This window comes from Rhinoderma darwinii, chromosome 9 (genome assembly GCF_050947455.1).
Source record: "Rhinoderma darwinii isolate aRhiDar2 chromosome 9, aRhiDar2.hap1, whole genome shotgun sequence".
Lineage (NCBI taxonomy): Eukaryota > Metazoa > Chordata > Amphibia > Anura > Rhinodermatidae > Rhinoderma > Rhinoderma darwinii.
The window spans coordinates 79,200,855-79,219,648 of record NC_134695.1 but is presented as its reverse complement, the minus strand read 5'-3'; the positions used below and the strand labels follow the sequence as shown (position 1 = coordinate 79,219,648).

The window sequence follows — 18,794 nt, the reverse complement described above, 5'->3', positions numbered from 1 at the left end:
TGGGGACATTATACTGTGTGGAGGCAGCTATGGGGACATTATACTGTGTGGAGGCAGCTATGGGGACATTATACTGTGTGGAGGCAGCTATGGGGACATTATACTGTGTGGAGGCAGCTATGGGGGCATTATACTGTGTGGAGGCAGCTATGGGGACATTATACTGTGTGGAGGCAGCTATGGGGACATTATACTGTGTGGAGGCAGCTATGGGGACATTATACTGTGTGGAGGCAGCTATGGGGGCATTATACTGTGTGGAGGCAGTTATGGGGGCATTATACTGTGTGGTGGCAGCTATGGGGGCATTATACTGTGTGGTGGCAGCTATGGGGACATTATACTGTGTGGAGGCAGCTATGGGGACATTATACTGTGTGGAGGCAGCTATGGGGACATTATACTGTGTGGAGGCAGCTATGGGGGCATTATACTGTGTGGAGGCAGCTATGGGGACATTATACTGTGTGGGGGCAGCTATGGGGACATTATACTGTGTGGGCAGCTATGGGGCATTATACTGTGTGGAGGCAGTTATGGGGACATTATACTGTGTGGGAGCAGCTATGGGGGCATTATACTGTGTGGGAGCAGCTATGGGGGCATTATACTGTGTGGAGGCAGCTATGGGGGCATTATACTGTGTGGGGGCAGCTATGGGGGCATTATACTGTGTGGAGGCAGCTATGGGGGCATTATACTGTGTGGAGGCAGCTATGGGGACATTATACTGTGTGGAGGCAGCTATGGGGACATTATACTGTGTGGAGGCGGCTATGGGGGCATTATACTGTGTGGAGGCAGCTATGGGGACATTATACTGTGTGGAGGCGGCTATGGGGGCATTATACTGTGTGGAGGCAGCTATGGGGGCATTATACTGTGTGGAGGCAGCTATGGGGACATTATACTGTGTGGAGGCGGCTATGGGGGCATTATACTGTGTGGAGGCAGCTATGGGGGCATTATACTGTGTGGAGGCAGCTATGGGGGCATTATACTGTGTGGAGGCAGCTATGGGGCATTATACTGTGTGGAGGCAGCTATGGGGGCATTATACTGTGTGGAGGCAGCTATGGGGCATTATACTGTGTGGAGACAGTTATGGGGGCATTATACTGTGTGGGAGCAGCTATGGGGGCATTATACTGTGTGGGAGCAGCTATGGGGGCATTATACTGTGTGGAGGCAGCTATGGGGACATTATACTGTGTGGGAGCAGCTATGGGGACATTATACTGTGTGGAGGCGGCTATGGGGACATTATACTGTGTGGAGACAGTTATGGGGGCATTATACTGTGTGGGAGCAGCTATGGGGGCATTATACTGTGTGGAGGCGGCTATGGGGCATTATACTGTGTGGAGACAGTTATGGGGGCATTATACTGTGTGGGAGCAGCTATGGGGGCATTATACTGTGTGGGAGCAGCTATGGGGGCATTATACTGTGTGGAGGCAGCTATGGGGACATTATACTGTGTGGGAGCAGCTATGGGGACATTATACTGTGTGGAGGCAGCTATGGGGACATTATACTGTGTGGAGGCAGCTATGGGGCATTATACTGTGTGGAGGCAGCTATGGGGCATTATACTGTGTGGAGGCAGCTATGGGGCATTATACTGTGTGGAGGCAGCTATGGGGCATTATACTGTGTGGGAGCAGTTATGGGGACATTATACTGTGTGGAGGCAGCTATGGGGGCATTATACTGTGTGGGGGCAGCTATGGGACATTATACTGTGTGGGGGCAGCTATGGGGACATTATACTGTGTGGAGGCAGCTATGGGGACATTATACTGTGTGGGAGCAGCTATGGGGACATTATACTGTGTGGAGGCGGCTATGGGGACATTATACTGTGGGGGCAGCTATGGGGGCATTATACTGTGTGGAGGCAGCTATGGGGACATTATACTGTGTGGAGGCAGCTATGGGGGCATTATACTGTGTGGAGGCAGCTATGGGGACATTATACTGTGTGGAGGCAGCTATGGGGACATTATACTGTGTGGAGGCAGTTATGGGGGCATTATACTGTGTGGGGGCAGCTATGGGGGCATTATACTGTGTGGAGGCAGCTATGGGGACATTATACTGTGTGGAGGCAGCTATGGGGACATTATACTGTGTGGAGGCAGCTATGGGGACATTATACTGTGTGGGAGCAGCTATGGGGACATTATACTGTGTGGGGGCAGCTATGGGGACATTATACTGTGTGGGAGCAGCTATGGGGACATTATACTGTGTGGAGGCAGCTATGGGGGCATTATACTGTGTGGAGGCAGCTATGGGGACATTATACTGTGTGGAGGCAGTTATGGGGACATTATACTGTGTGGAGGCAGCTATGGGGGCATTATACTGTGTGGAGGCAGTTATGGGGGCATTATACTGTGTGGGGGCAGCTATGGGGGCATTATACTGTGTGGAGGCAGCTATGGGGACATTATACTGTGTGGAGGCAGCTATGGGGACATTATACTGTGTGGAGGCAGCTATGGGGACATTATACTGTGTGGGGGCAGCTATGGGGACATTATACTGTGTGGTGGCAGCTATGGGGGCATTATACTGTGTGGAGGCAGCTATGGGGACATTATACTGTGTGGAGGCAGCTATGGGGACATTATACTGTGTGGGGCAGCTATGGGGACATTATACTGTGTGGAGGTAGCTATGGGGACATTATACTGTGTGGGGGCAGCTATGGGTACATTATACTGTGTGGGAGCAGCTATGGGGACATTATACTGTGTGGGGGCAGCTATGAGGACATTATACTGTGTGGAGGGCAGTTATGGGGGCATTATACTGTGTGGGGGCAGTTATGGGGACATTATACTGTGTGGGGGTAGCTATGGGACATTATACAGTGTGGGGGCAGCTATGGGGCATTATACTGTGTGGAGGCAGCTATGGGGGCATTATACTGTGTGGAGGCAGCTATGGGGACATTATACTGTGTGGGGGTAGCTATGGGACATTATACAGTGTGGAGGTAGCTATGGGGCATTATACTGTGTGGGGGCAGCTATGGGGCATTATACTGTGTGGGGGCAGCTATGGGGCATTATACTGTGTGGGGGCAGCTATGGGGGCATTATACTGTGTGGAGGCAGCTATGGGGACATTATACTGTGTGGAGGCAGCTATGGGGACATTATACTGTGTGGGGGCAGCTATGGGGACATTATACTGTGTGGAGGCAGCTATGGGGACATTATACTGTGTGGGGGCAGCTATGAGGGCATTATACTGTGTGGAGGCAGCTATGGGGACATTATACTGTGTGGAGGCAGCTATGGGGGCATTATACTGTGTGGGGGCAGCTATGGGGGCATTATACTGTGTGGGGGCAGCTATGGGGACATTATACTGTGTGGAGGCAGCTATGGGGACATTATACTGTGTGGGGGCAGCTATGGGGACATTATACTGTGTGGAGGCAGCTATGGGGACATTATACTGTGTGGAGGCAGCTATGGGGACATTATACTGTGTGGAGGCAGCTATGGGGCATTATACTGTGTGGAGGCAGCTATGGGGACATTATACTGTGTGGAGGCAGCTATGGGGACATTATACTGTGTGGAGGCAGCTATGGGGCATTATACTGTGTGGAGGCAGCTATGGGGGCATTATACTGTGTGGGGGCAGCTATGGGGACATTATACTGTGTGGGGGCAGCTATGGGGACATTATACTGTGTGGAGGCAGCTATGGGGGCATTATACTGTGTGGAGGCAGCTATGGGGGCATTATACTGTGTGGAAGCTGTTATGGGGACATTATACTGTGTGGTGGCAGTTATGAGGACATTATACTGTGTGGAGGCAGCTATGGGGACATTATACTGTGTGGAGGCAGCTATGGGGGCATTATACTGTGTGGAAGCTGTTATGGGGACATTATACTGTGTGGTGGCAGTTATGAGGACATTATACTGTGTGGGGGCAGCTATGGGGGCATTATACTGTGTGGGGGCAGCTATGGGGACATTATACTGTGTGGGGGCAGCTATGGGGACATTATACTGTGTGGGCGCAGCTATGGGGACATTATACTGTGTGGGGGCAGCTATGGGGACATTATACTGTGTGGGGGCAGCTATGGGGACATTATACTGTGTAGAGGCAGCTATGGGGGCATTATACTGTGTGGGGGGCAGCTATGGGGGCATTATACTGTGTGGGGGCAGCTATGGGGCATTATACTGTGTGGAGGCAGCTATGGGGACATTATACTGTGTGGGGGCAGCTATGGGGACATTATACTGTGTGGGGGCAGCTATGGGGACATTATACTGTGTGGGGGCAGCTATGGGGACATTATACTGTGTGGAGGCAGCTATGGGGGCATTATACTGTGTGGAGGCAGCTTTGGGGGCATTATACTGTGTGGAGGCAGCTATGGGGGCATTATACTGTGTGGGGGCAGCTATGGGGACATTATACTGTGTGGGGCAGCTATGGGGACATTATACTGTGTGGAGGCAGCTATGGGGACATTGTACTGTGTGGAGGCAGCTATGGGGACATTATACTGTGTGGGGGCAGCTATGGGGACATTATACTGTGTGGGGGCAGCTATGGGGACATTATACTGTGTGGAGGCAGCTATGGGGACATTATACTGTGTGGGGCAGCTATGGGGACATTATACTGTGTGGGGGCAGCTATGGGGCATTATACTGTGTGGGGGCAGCTATGGGGACATTGTACTGTGTGGAGGCAGTTATGGGGACATTGTACTGTGTGTGGGCAGCTATGGGGACATTATACTGTGTGGAGGCAGCTATGGGGACATTGTACTGTGTGGAGGCAGCTATGGGGACATTATACTGTGTGGAGGCAGCTATGGGGACATTATACTGTGTGGAGGCAGCTATGGGGACATTATACTGTGTGGAGGCAGCTATGGGGACATTATACTGTGTGGGGGCAGCTATGGGGGCATTATACTGTGTGGGGGCAGCTATGGGGGCATTATACTGTGTGGGGGCAGCTATGGGGGCATTATACTGTGTGGGGGCATCTATGGGGACATTATACTGTGTGGAGGCAGCTATGGGGACATTATACTGTGTGGGGGCAGCTATGGGGGCATTATACTGTGTGGGGGCATCTATGGGGACATTATACTGTGTGGAGGCAGCTATGGGGACATTATACTGTGTGGGGGCAGCTATGGGGACATTATACTGTGTGGAGGGCAGCTATGGGGACATTATACTGTGTGGGGGCAGCTATGGGGACATTATACTGTGTGGGGGCAGCTATGGGGGCATTATACTGTGTGGGGGCATCTATGGGGACATTATACTGTGTGGAGGCAGCTATGGGGACATTATACTGTGTGGGGGCAGCTATGGGGACATTATACTGTGTGGGGGCAGCTATGGGGACATTATACTGTGTGGAGGCAGCTATGGGGACATTATACTGTGTGGAGGCAGCTATGGGGCATTATACTGTGTGGAGGCAGCTATGGGGACATTATACTGTGTGGAGGCAGCTATGGGGACATTATACTGTGTGGGGGCAGCTATGGGGGCATTATACTGTGTGGGGGCAGCTATGGGGACATTATACTGTGTGGAGGCAGCTATGGGGACATTATACTGTGTGGGGGCAGCTATGGGGACATTATACTGTGTGGAGGGCAGCTATGGGGACATTATACTGTGTGGGGAGCAGCTATGGGGGCATTATACTGTGTGGGGGCAGCTATGGGGGCATTATACTGTGTGGGGGCAGCTATGGGGACATTATACTGTGTGGCGGCAGCTATGGGGACATTATACTGTGTGGAGGCAGCTATGGGTGCATTATACTGTGTGGAGGCAGCTATGTGGGATTATACTGTGTGGCGGCAGCTATGGGGACATTATACTGTGTGGGGGCAGCTATGGGGACATTATACTGTGTGGAGGCAGCTATGGGGGCATTATACTGTGTGGAGGCAGCTATGGGGGCATTATACTGTGTGGAGGCAGCTATGGGGGCATTATACTGTGTGGGGCAGCTATGGGGACATTATACTGTGTGGAGGCAGCTATGGGGGCATTATACTGTGTGGAGGCAGCTATGGGACATTATACTGTGTGGAGGCAGCTATGGGGACATTATACTGTGTGGAGGCAGCTATGTGGGATTATACTGTGTGGCGGCAGCTATGGGGACATTATACTGTGTGGGGGCAGCTATGGGGACATTATACTGTGTGGAGGCAGCTATGGGGGCATTATACTGTGTGGAGGCAGCTATGGGGACATTATACTGTGTGGGGGCAGCTATGGGGACATTATACTGTGTGGGGGCAGCTATGGGGACATTATACTGTGTGGGGGCAGCTATGGGGACATTATACTGTGTGGAGGCAGCTATGGGGACATTATACTGTGTGGAGGCAGCTATGGGGACATTATACTGTGTGGAGGCAGCTATGGGGACATTGTACTGTGTGGAGGCAGCTATGGGGACATTATACTGTGTGGAGGCAGCTATGGGGACATTATACTGTGTGGGGGGCAGCTATGGGGGCATTATACTGTGTGGGAGCAGCTATGGGGCATTATACTGTGTGGGGGCAGCTATGGGGACATTATACTGTGTGGAGGCAGTTATGGGGGCATTATACTGTGTGGGAGCAGCTATGGGGCATTATACTGTGTGGGGGCAGCTATGGGGACATTATACTGTGTGGAGGCAGTTATGGGGGCATTATACTGTGTGGAGGCAGCTATGGGGACATTATACTGTGTGGAGGCAGCTATGGGGGCATTATACTGTGTGGAGGCAGCTATGGGGACATTATACTGTGTGGAGGCAGCTATGGGGACATTATACTGTGTGGAGGCAGCTATGGGGACATTATACTGTGTGGAGGCAGCTATGGGACATTATACTGTGTGGAGGCAGCTATGGGACATTATACTGTGTGGAGGCAGCTATGGGGACATTATACTGTGTGGAGGCAGCTATGGGGACATTATACTGTGTGGAGGCAGCTATGGGGGCATTATACTGTGTGGAGGCAGCTATGGGGACATTATACTGTGTGGAGGCAGCTATGGGGACATTATACTGTGTGGAGGCAGCTATGGGGACATTATACTGTGTGGAGGCAGCTATAGGGACATTATACTGTGTGGAGGCAGATATGGGGACATTATACTGTGTGGAGGTAGCTATGGGGACATTATACTGTGTGGAGGTAGCTATGGGGGCATTATACTGTGTGGGGGCAGCTATGGGGACATTATACTGTGTGGGGGCAGCTATGGGGACATTATACTGTGTGGAGGCAGCTATGGGGCATTATACTGTGTGGGGGCAGCTATGGGGACATTATACTGTGTGGAGGCAGCTATGGGGACATTATACTGTGTGGAGGCAGCTATGGGGACATTATACTGTGTGGGAGCAGCTATGGGGACATTATACTGTGTGGAGGCAGCTATGGGGACATTATACTGTGTGGGGGCAGCTATGGGGACATTATACTGTGTGGAGGCAGCTATGGGGACATTATACTGTGTGGGGGCAGCTATGGGGCATTATACTGTGTGGGGGCAGCTATGGGGACATTATACTGTGTGGAGGCAGCTATGGGGACATTATACTGTGTGGAGGCAGCTATGGGGACATTATACTGTGTGGGGGGCAGCTATGGGGGCATTATACTGTGTGGGGGCAGCTATGGGGCATTATACTGTGTGGAGGCAGCTATGGGGACATTATACTGTGTGGAGGCAGCTATGGGGACATTATACTGTGTGGGGGCAGCTATGGGGACATTATACTGTGTGGGGGCAGCTATGGGGACATTATACTGTGTGGAGGCAGCTATGGGGCATTATACTGTGTGGGAGCAGCTATGGGGACATTATACTGTGTGGAGGCAGCTATGGGGACATTATACTGTGTGGGAGCAGCTATGGGGACATTATACTGTGTGGAGGCAGCTATGGGGACATTATACTGTGTGGGGGCAGCTATGGGGACATTATACTGTGTGGAGGCAGCTATGGGGACATTATACTGTGTGGGGGCAGCTATGGGGACATTATACTGTGTGGGGGCAGCTATGGGGCATTATACTGTGTGGGGGCAGCTATGGGGACATTATACTGTGTGGAGGCAGCTATGGGGACATTATACTGTGTGGAGGCAGCTATGGGGACATTATACTGTGTGGGGGGCAGCTATGGGGGCATTATACTGTGTGGGGGCAGCTATGGGGCATTATACTGTGTGGAGGCAGCTATGGGGCATTATACTGTGTGGAGGCAGCTATGGGGACATTATACTGTGTGGTGGCAGCTATGGGGCATTATACTGTGTGGTGGCAGCTATGGGGCATTATACTGTGTGGAGGCAGCTATGGGGACATTATACTGTGTGGAGGCAGCTATGGGGCATTATACTGTGTGGGGGGCAGCTATGGGGGCATTATACTGTGTGGGGGCAGCTATGGGGCATTATACTGTGTGGAGGCAGCTATGGGGACATTATACTGTGTGGGGGCAGCTATGGGGACATTATACTGTGTGGAGGCAGCTATGGGGACATTATACTGTGTGGAGGCAGCTATGGGGCATTATACTGTGTGGGGACTGTCGGGGGTATATTCGCGTATTATGCAAATAGGGGGCGTGGCATAAATAGTTTATTACTTGTAGTCGAGGTCACATGTTTTATTAATGGTGATTGTGATTTACTGATCGCCGGGCTCTGCTATGTCTTCCCGCAGTTGCTGTAGTCCTGACTCTCTTTTTACCTTCTCGCTGCAGATGTTCCGTCACACTGACCTCCTGTTCCCCATCTTGCTGAAGACTTTGTCTGATGAGTCTGATGAGGTGAGTAGTCCGTGTAGTGACTGTATTGATGTAGACCTGAATCCGGGTGACCGCTTGGAATATTAAAGGAGAACTCCAGGGGTTAAGTTTACTCTTATGTCTAATGCAGATGAAGGGGGCGGAGCTGGACTGGTGGCTTTTCATGTGTGTCATGCTCCGCCCCCTCTAGACTTGCGCTCGGCATGGCGGTGTGCACCTCTTTGCTGCAGTCTCCCTTTATGGCGGTAGATTGATGATTTCTGCTCTGGATCATTGATGAATTACAGGACGGTGACGTTTCCGATGAAACTGATTCAATTTAAAGGGATTGATGGCAGGTCGGCAGCAGCTTTCCATGAGATGTTTCAATTCACCACCGTTTTATAGATCACTGCTTGCTGTCAGTGACTGGAAACATTGCTTATTTTCACCTAGAGGCTCAAAACGTGTTCTTGACCATTCCAATGGACACAGCTGCCCAGCTCGTTACAATGTGTCAGAGCTTTCTCTTATGAGCCGTGCAGCTGTGTGAGCAGGACGGTTTGAGCATTGGAGGGTTCTGGCCCATGTCTCCGTCTTGTGCAGAACATATGATCCATCTCCATGTGTGGGACGGTGTCGTCCAGCAGCGCAGTGGGCGGGGCTTATAATCTGGGGTGTTCTTCGGGTGCATCGCTCTGTCTCCAGGACGCAGCAGCGTGGTGTCTGGGCTGGAAGGAGTTAATGGAGCTGGATCCCGCTCTCCCCCTCCTCTGGCAGAGCTGCGGGGCGGCCGTGCTTGTTTCCATGGTGACAAGAGGCTGGCTAGATCTGCAGAGCATTACACCAGGCGGGATGTTGTGTCCTGAATGTTAATAGAAGCCGCTGCCCCCCCCCCTCATCATTTGTGGCTGTTTAACCCTTTGTGCAGCGGTGGTCACAGGCCGGGTCAGTGTGGGGGTTGGGCAGCTGATACAGGGGGGGGGGGGTCGCTTGCTGCCTTTGTAGTGTTGGGGTCTTCAGGGCTCGCTGGGATTTTTCTGTATCGTTATTGGGTCGCGGTCGTGTCAGTTTTTTCTTCTATGTGTTTAAACTAATAATTTTTTATTTTTTTAAAAACGTTCTTCTAAATCACCGCGGTTCTTACAATCGCCGCACGTCTCCGGTTTGTGGGGCCCTTTCATAGAGTGAAATGCCGCAGAATGGCGGCTTGACGTGCGACCTGACGTGACCGGGGATGTTGGTGGCGGTCCGGCTGCTGCAGCGGACACGGTGCGGTCTGTGGGTGACCGAGGGGTCGTCCTGAGGTCTCTGGAGATGAGAGATCTGCAGACTGATGATTGGGATTGTACTCCGATCCTCTGCGGAGCCCCTGATGATGATGAGGATGATGATGAGTAATGATGGATGATGATTATGAGTAATGATGGAGGATGATGATGATGGAGGATGATGATGATGGAGGATGATGATGATGAGTAATGATGGATGATGATGATGAGTAATGATGGAGGATGATGATGAGTAATGATGGAGGATGATGATGGAGGATGATGATGATGAGTGTGGATGATGATGGAGGATGATTGATGATGATGAGTGGGGATGATGATGATGGAGGATGATGATGGAGGATGATGATGAAGGATGAGGATGATGATGATGGATGATGATGATGGAGGAGGATGATGATGATGGAGGATGATGATGATGGAGGATGATGATGATGGAGGATGATGATGATGGAGGATGATGATGATGGAGGATGATGATGATGGAGGATGATGATGATGGAGGATGATGATGATGGAGGATGATGATGATGGAGGATGATGATGATGATGAGGATGGATGATGATGATGAGTGTGGAGGATGAGGATGATGATGGAGGATGATGATGATGGAGGATGATGATGATGGAGGATGATGATGATGGAGGATGATGATGATGGAGGATGATGATGATGGAGGATGATGATGATGGAGGATGATGATGATGATGAGGATGGATGATGATGATGAGTGTGGAGGATGAGGATGATGATGGAGGATGATGATGATGGAGGATGATGATGATGGAGGATGATGATGATGATGGAGGATGATGATGATGATGGAGGATGATGATGGAGGAGGATGATGATGATGGAGGATGATGATGATGGAGGATGATGATGATGGAGGATGATGATGATGGAGGATGATGATGATGGATGATGATGATGATGGATGATGATGATGAGTGTGGAGGATGAGGATGATGATGGATGATGATGATGAGTGTGGAGGATGATGATGATGATGGAGGATGATGATGATGGATGATGATGATGATGGAGGATGGATGATGATGATGAGTGTGGAGGATGAGGATGATGATGGATGATGATGATGAGTGTGGAGGATGATGATGATGGAGGATGATGATGATTCCTGTCTCTAGGTCATTCTGAAGGATCTGGAGGTTCTGGCAGAAATCGCTTCCTCTCCGGCAGGACAGAGCGACGCAGTCAATGACGAGCCCACGGCCGGCCAGATCAAGCTGCCGGTGCCATCCCCGGCGCGAGGAGCTCTGCCCAGCGGCAGCGGTGAGGGTGAGCAGAGGGCGGCAACAACAGTAACATGGGGAGGGGGACATCGGACACAAATATTAGGAGGGTAGAACTGGTGAAGTGTCAAATATGAGCTCTGTCTTCCCCATCCCCCACCCATCTCCCCCGGGACCCCCCCCTAATCCTCGTATCATGAGATGTTCTGCTACTTCTTAATAAACTTTGTGTTCCACGACATTTTCGAGAGCTCTGCTTGCTGTCATATCATAGGCATCTTCATTGTTTACATTCAGTGGACGAGACTCCGGGTCACGTGATGGACACAGCTGCTCCTCTCGTTACAGTATAGGTATCCGAGCCAGGTCTTGTGACGAGCCGTGCAGCTGTGTCCATCATGTGACCAGGGGTCTCATCCACTGAAAGTAAATGACGAAGATTCCTATGAAATGACAGCAAGCAGAGATACAGGATGAATAATCGTTATTTGCTGGACCCCCGGGCCCCTCTGTACTGGACCGTCCTTTAAGCTCCTTGTGACTCCACGTTCCTCCCGCTCGCTCTGACCCCAGAGTTTCCATTCTGCTGCGGCTAATGTTGTGAATGATCCTCAGAGAGATGATTGGGGTAGTAGTCCCTCTGTGCAGACGCTACGCGCTCTCTGGCCGTTGGTTCTGTGACATCGGAGGACTATTGAGCGGGGGGGGCCCCTCACTGTCTGGGGGAGGGGAGTTGTATCAGCCAGATATCTCCGGCATCGGCGCACGCTCTGGGTTCTGTTCACACGGTGGGGCAATTCTCTGCGGGGTTTTGCGTTCATCTTCCGCTCTGGTTGTTGGAGCGTCTGCTCTGCGTTTCTTTGCTCTGGTTCTTCTTTCCGCTGTGATGTCAGTGAGAGGCGCCGTCCTGGTGGTGAGAGGGCGGCATTGCATGTGACTTCATGATCTCATCTCTGTTCATTATCTCACCAGGTGCTCGGGGGCTGGAGAACTCGCCCTCCACTCCCACCATGAACTCCTATTTCCACCGCTTCATGGTAAATCTACTGAAGAGGTTCAGCAGCGAGAGGAAACTCCTGGAGACGAGAGGAGCCTTCATCATCAGGTAACCGGGCGAGGGTCCCGGGTGATGGTCTCGGGGGGGGGAGGCTCCCGGTTGATGGTCTCGGGGGAGGCTCCCGGGCGATGGTCTCGGGGGAGGCTCCCGGGCGATGGTCTCGGGGGAGGCTCCCGGGCGATGGTCTCGGGGGAGGCTCCCGGGCGATGGTCTCGGGGGGGGAGGCTCCCGGGCGATGGTCTCGGGGGGGGAGGCTCCTGGGCGATGGTCTCGGGGGGGGGGGGGGAGGCTCCCGGGCGATGGTCTCGGGGGGGGGGAGGCTCCCGGGCGATGGTCTCGGGGGGGAGGCTCCCGGGCGATGGTCTCTGGGGAGGCTCCCGGGCGATGGTCTCGGGTGGGTCATGATCCGGCGGCCCTCCCCCTCCCCTCCTCAGGATCCTGCTTCTTCTCCTCCTCAGGCAGCTTTGTCTTCTCCTGAACGCTGAGAACATTTTCCACTCCATGGCGGACATTTTGCTTCGGGAGGAGGATCTGAAATTTGCCTCCACGATGGTCCAGAACCTGAACAGCATCTTACTGACCTCCTCCGAACTCTTCCAGCTCCGGAGTCAACTCAAAGATCTGCAGACCCCGGTATGTTCCCTCCCTGTATCGGTGCCGGCGAAAGACGCGGCCAACGAATCACAATAGTCGCAGCAAATGTATTATGGAAGAAAGAGGAGCGGCAGCTGTGCCGTGTGGTGCGCCAAATGTTCTTCATATGAGGGGGGTCTCCCGTTGCACTGACGTTTCCTTCCCCCCAGGAGAGCTGTGACCTGTTCTGCTGCCTGTACCGCTCCTGGTGTCATAGTCCGGTGGCCACCGTGTCGCTCTGTTTCCTCACCCAGAAATACAAGCACGCCTACCGCCTGATCCAGAAGTTGTATCCTTCCCGGCTCCTCGCTGTACGGGCGGCGGCGCTCAGGGTTGTTGTTGTTTGTTCCTTGACCTTCTGCCATCAGTGGAGACCTGGAGGTGACCGTGGATTTCCTGACTGAAGTGGACAAGTTGGTGCAGCTGATAGAATGTCCGATCTTCACGTGTGAGTGCGTCCTACACCGGCGCCCCCTCCCCCGCGTACACGGCACCCCCTCACATACGCCGCGTACACGGCGCCCCCTCCACTCCGCCGCGTACACTGCACTAAGCCGGGAAATAGAGCAGAAGTGATTTGCCGGTTCCATGGGGGATGTTGGGAAGAGCAAGTAAGGACAGAGCCGCGTCACAGGCAGGGGGGGACGGGGGACAGTCAGTGGGTGTTGGGGGGGACAGTCAGTGGGTGTTGGGGGGGGGGGGGAGACATGTAGTGATCAGACTCCGGGTGGGGGAGGGGTGCACGGAGTCTCTTCTTTGCAGTGTGACCTGTGGTTTCCCTATAGACCTGCGGCTGCAGCTCCTGGACGTGGAGAGTCACCCGTACCTGATCCGAGCGCTGTACGGCCTCCTCATGCTGCTTCCCCAGAGCAGCGCCTTCCAGCTCCTGTCACACCGGCTGCAGTGCGTCCCCAACCCCCAGCTCATGAGATCAGGGTAAGTCTGGGACCGGCGCTCACATGGAATACACTGTAACAACCCTGCACCTGTGTGAGCAGGACTCGGTCTGGTCATCATTGTTCCTATTTCCTTCTAAAATCTCTTTATACCCAGAAGCTGAAGTGTTATTTACTGGATCATGACCTGCTGGGGGTAATAGTTGTGGGATTTTATCCTCTTCTCTCGGCAGGAACGCTGAGGCCGCACCGCGGAGCTCCCCCATATCAGACTGTGAGAGGATCGACTACCCGGAGCTGCTGCGCCACTTTGAGAAGGTTCAGAACAAGCACCTGGAAGTAAAACACCAACGGGCCGGGGACATAGTGGAGCGGCGTCTGGGGCAGTGACTCCCCTGTAGGGGGCACCGCTGTCTCCTCCCCGCCCTGTAGGAAGCTGCAGCTCCGTGGTTCATGTGGCTCACAACATCCCGAACCCCAGACCCCTCCAGCAGCCGCCAGTCACGTGGATGAGGGCAGCGGGTGACAGGACGTGAAGTCTTCCAGGCTCGTAGTGACCAAAACCAGGGACCTTAGAAGATGTGGGGACTATGGGGGACTGGCAGTGGTCACAGCACATCCGACAACACCCCAACACTGAGGCTTCACTGTGATTGGCCGGACAATCTCCATATGATCAGGTGACATCACCACCAAAGATCCACAGCAAGAACAGAAGTCACCCGTCACCCCTCCACATAAAAAAGTGTCTCCACATCTCCCGTGTTATGTCCCCTACAGTGAAATCCCCGGTCACCAAGTTATATAGAATCACTGCACATACATTACTTATCCTGTATTATACTCCAGAGCTGCACTCACTATTCTGCTGGTGGAGTCACTGTGTACATACATTACTTATCCTGTACTGATCCTGAGTTACATCCTGTATTATACTCCAGAGCTGCACTCACTATTCTGCTGGTGGAGTCACTGTGTACATACATTACATTACTTATCCTGTACTGATCCTGAGTTACATCCTGTATTATACTCCAGAGCTGCACTCACTATTCTGCTGGTGGAGTCTCTGTGTACATACATTACATTACTTATCCTGTACTGATCCTGAGTTACATCCTGTATTATACTCCAGAGCTGCACTCACTATTCTGCTGGTGGAGTCTCTGTGTACATACATTACATTACTTATCCTGTACTGATCCTGAGTTATATCCTGTATTATACTCGAGAGCTGCACTCACTATTCTGCTGGTGGAGTCACTGTATACATACATTACTTATCCTGTACTGATCCTGAGTTACATCCTGTATTATACTCCAGAGCTGCACTCACTATTCTGCTGGTGGAGTCACTGTGTACATACATTACATTACTGATCATGGACTGATCCTGAGTTACATCCTGTATTATACTCCAGAGCTGCACTCACTATTCTGCTGGTGGAGTCACTGTGTACATACATTACATTACTTCTCCTGTACTGATCCTGAGTTACATCCTGTATTATACTCCAGAGCTGTGCTCACTATTCTGCTGGTGGAGTCACTGTGTACATACATTACTTATCCTGTACTGATCCTGAGTTACATCCTGTATTATACTCCAGAGCTGCACTCACTATTCTGCTGGTGGAGTCACTGTGTACATACATTACATTACTTATCCTGTACTGATCCTGAGTTACATCCTGTATTATACTCCAGAGCTGCACTCACTATTCTGCTGGTGGAGTCTCTGTGTACATACATTACATTACTTATCCTGTACTGATCCTGAGTTACATCCTGTATTATACTCCAGAGCTGCACTCACTATTCTGCTGGTGGAGTCACTGTGTACATACATTACATTACTTATCCTGTACTGATCCTGAGTTATATCCTGTATTATACTCGAGAGCTGCACTCACTATTCTGCTGGTGGAGTCACTGTATACATACATTACTTATCCTGTACTGATCCTGAGTTACATCCTGTATTATACTCCAGAGCTGCACTCACTATTCTGCTGGTGAAGTCACATAGGGGAATTTATTAAGACTGGCATTTCATACGTCACTCTTATTAGGCTCATCTGCACCAGAAAAGTTAGACTGGATAAGTAATGTATGTACACAGTGACTCCACCAGCAGAATAGTGAGTACAGCTCTGGGGTATAATACAGGATGTAACTCAGGATTGGTACAGGATAAGTAATGTAATGTATGTACACAGTGACTCCACCAGCAGAATAGTGAGTGCAGCTCTGGAGTATAATACAGGATGTAACTCCGGATCAGTACAGGATAAGTAATGTATGTACACAGTGACTCCACCAGCAGAATAGTGAGTGCAGCTCTGGAGTATAATACAGGATGTAACTCCGGATCAGTACAGGATAAGTAATGTAATGTATGTACACAGTGACATCCCCAGCAGAATAGTGAGTGCAGCTCTGGAGTATAACACAGGATGTAACTCAGGATCAGTACAGGATAAGTAATGTAATGTATGTACACAGTGACACCCCCAGCAGAATAGTGAGTGCTGCTCTGGAGTATAATACAGGATATAACTCAGGATCAGTATAGGATAAGTAATGTAATGTATGTACACAGTGACTCCACCAGCAGAATAGTGAGTGCAGCTCTGGAGTATAATACAGGATATAACTCAGGATCAGTACAGGATAAGTAATGTAATGTATGTACACAGTGACTCCACCAGCAGAATAGTGAGTGCAGCTCTGGAGTATAATACAGGATATAACTCAGGATCAGTACAGGATAAGTAATGTAATGTATGTACACAGTGACTGACTCCACCTGCAGAATAGTGAGTGCAGCTCTGGAGTATAATACAGGATGTAACTCAGGATCAGTACAGGATAAGTAATGTAATGTACACAGTGACTCCACCAGCAGAATAGTGAGTGCAGCTCTGGAGTATAATACAGGATGTAACTCAGGATCAGTACAGGATAAGTAATGTATGTACACAGTGACTCCACCAGCAGAATAGTGAGTGAAGCTCTGGAGTATAATACAGGATATAACTCAGGATCAGTACAGGATAAGTAATGTAATGTAATGTATGTACACAGTGACTCCACCAGCAGAATAGTGAGTGCAGCTCTGGAGTATAATACAGGATGTAACTCAGGATCAGTACAGGATAAGTAATGTAATGTATGTACACAGTGACTCCACCAGCAGAATAGTGAGTGCAGCTCTGGAGTATAATACAGGATATAACTCAGGATCAGTACAGGATAAGTAATGTAATGTATGTACACAGTGACTGACTCCACCTGCAGAATAGTGAGTGCAGCTCTGGAGTATAATACAGGATGTAACTCAGGATCAGTACAGGATAAGTAATGTAATGTACACAGTGACTCCACCAGCAGAATAGTGAGTGCAGCTCTGGAGTATAATACAGGATATAACTCAGGATCAGTACAGGATAAGTAATGTAATGTACACAGTGACTCCACCAGCAGAATAGTGAGTGCAGCTCTGGAGTATAATACAGGATATAACTCAGGATCAGTACAGGATAAGTAATGTAATGTATGTACACAGTGACTCCACCAGCAGAATAGTGAGTGCAGCTCTGGAGTATAATACAGGATGTAACTCAGGATCAGTACAGGATAAGTAATGTAATGTATGTACACAGTGACTCCACCAGCAGAATAGTGAGTGCAGCTCTGGAGTATAATATAGGATAAGTAATGTACGTGCACAGTGACGCGGCTGTGTCTGGAGGTTCAGTCTTTATGGGACCTGTATATTGGGGTACAGAGGTGATCGGGACTTCTATGTTTTCTGCTGTCAGGTTTTTTTATGATGTGAATGAATAAAATGTGAGACGTTTCTTACTTTGTGTCTTCGGATGGAGCTGAATGTCGACAATCCACAAATCGAAGGAATAGAGGGGGGGCATGATGCAGCCATCCACTCCTATTATCAGCAGCACCCCCCCCCCTCCCATGCTCGCACTACAAGTCTAATATAGACAGTCCTAATAAATGACATCATCAGGCCCCGCGCGCACCACCGTATTTTTTATCGGTAATTACGGACCTGTTCATTGCTATTGGCCGCGGACGCCTTCCAGTATTTTTACTGACGTGCTGAAACAATTCTAGAACCCGTCCTGTTCCTGTCAGTAATTTCGGAAGCGTCGCTGGGCCACATGTTGATGACTTGACTTGCAACCGCCCTCGTTTTGTAAGGATCCGTATTTACGGTCAGTATTTCGGGATAGATGAAAAAACTGCCGTGTGCGCGAGGCCTAAATCCGTCACTTGTTTCCAGCACGGGAGCGGTGAGGAATGAAGCGCAGCAGCAGCAGACTTTGTGTTGACATCATATTCTGGACCCCGGAAGGTCCCCCCCTCATGCAGGACCCCCCTCCCTCCTCATGCAGGACCCCCCTCCCTCCTCATGCAGGACCCCCTCCTCCTCCTCATGCAGGACCCCCCCTCCTCATGCAGGACCCCCCCTCCTCCTCATGCAGGACTCCCCCCCCCCTCCTCCTCATGCAGGACTCCCCCCCCCCCTCCTCCTCATGCAGGACTCCCCCCCCCCCTCCTCCTCATGCAGGACTCCCCCCCTCCTCATGCAGGACTCCCCCCTCCTCCTCATGCAGGACTCCCCCCCTCCTCCTCATGCAGGACTCCCCCCTCCTCCTCATGCAGGACTCCCCCCTCCTCCTCATGCAGGACTCCCCCCCCCCCCTCCTCCTCATGCAGGACTCCCCCCCCCCTCCTCCTCATGCAGGACTCCCCCCCCCCCTCCTCCTCATGCAGGACTCCCCCCCTCCTCCTCATGCAGGACTCCC

The 18,794-nt window shown here is 51.2% G+C and overlaps 1 protein-coding gene across 2 annotated transcripts in view; it reads left to right on the top strand.

The window, feature by feature from the left end:
- Window positions 1-14,853, top strand: part of VAC14 (VAC14 component of PIKFYVE complex) — a 32,130-nt gene extending 17,277 nt beyond the window's left edge. Inside the window, exons 12-19 of one of the 2 annotated variants that reach the window (XM_075838245.1) lie at window positions 8,804-8,869; window positions 11,272-11,416; window positions 12,349-12,481; window positions 12,892-13,066; window positions 13,237-13,355; window positions 13,435-13,514; window positions 13,852-14,002; window positions 14,196-14,853. In XM_075838245.1, the coding sequence (XP_075694360.1) occupies window positions 8,804-8,869; window positions 11,272-11,416; window positions 12,349-12,481; window positions 12,892-13,066; window positions 13,237-13,355; window positions 13,435-13,514; window positions 13,852-14,002; window positions 14,196-14,352 (1,026 nt within the window). In that variant the 3' untranslated portion in view covers window positions 14,353-14,853. Of the gene's footprint in view, window positions 1-8,803; window positions 8,870-11,271; window positions 11,423-12,348; window positions 12,482-12,891; window positions 13,067-13,236; window positions 13,356-13,434; window positions 13,515-13,851; window positions 14,003-14,195 lie in introns of both variants that reach the window. The other variant, XM_075838244.1, reaches the window with a different exon arrangement.
- Window positions 14,854-18,794: the final 3,941 nt, after the last annotated feature.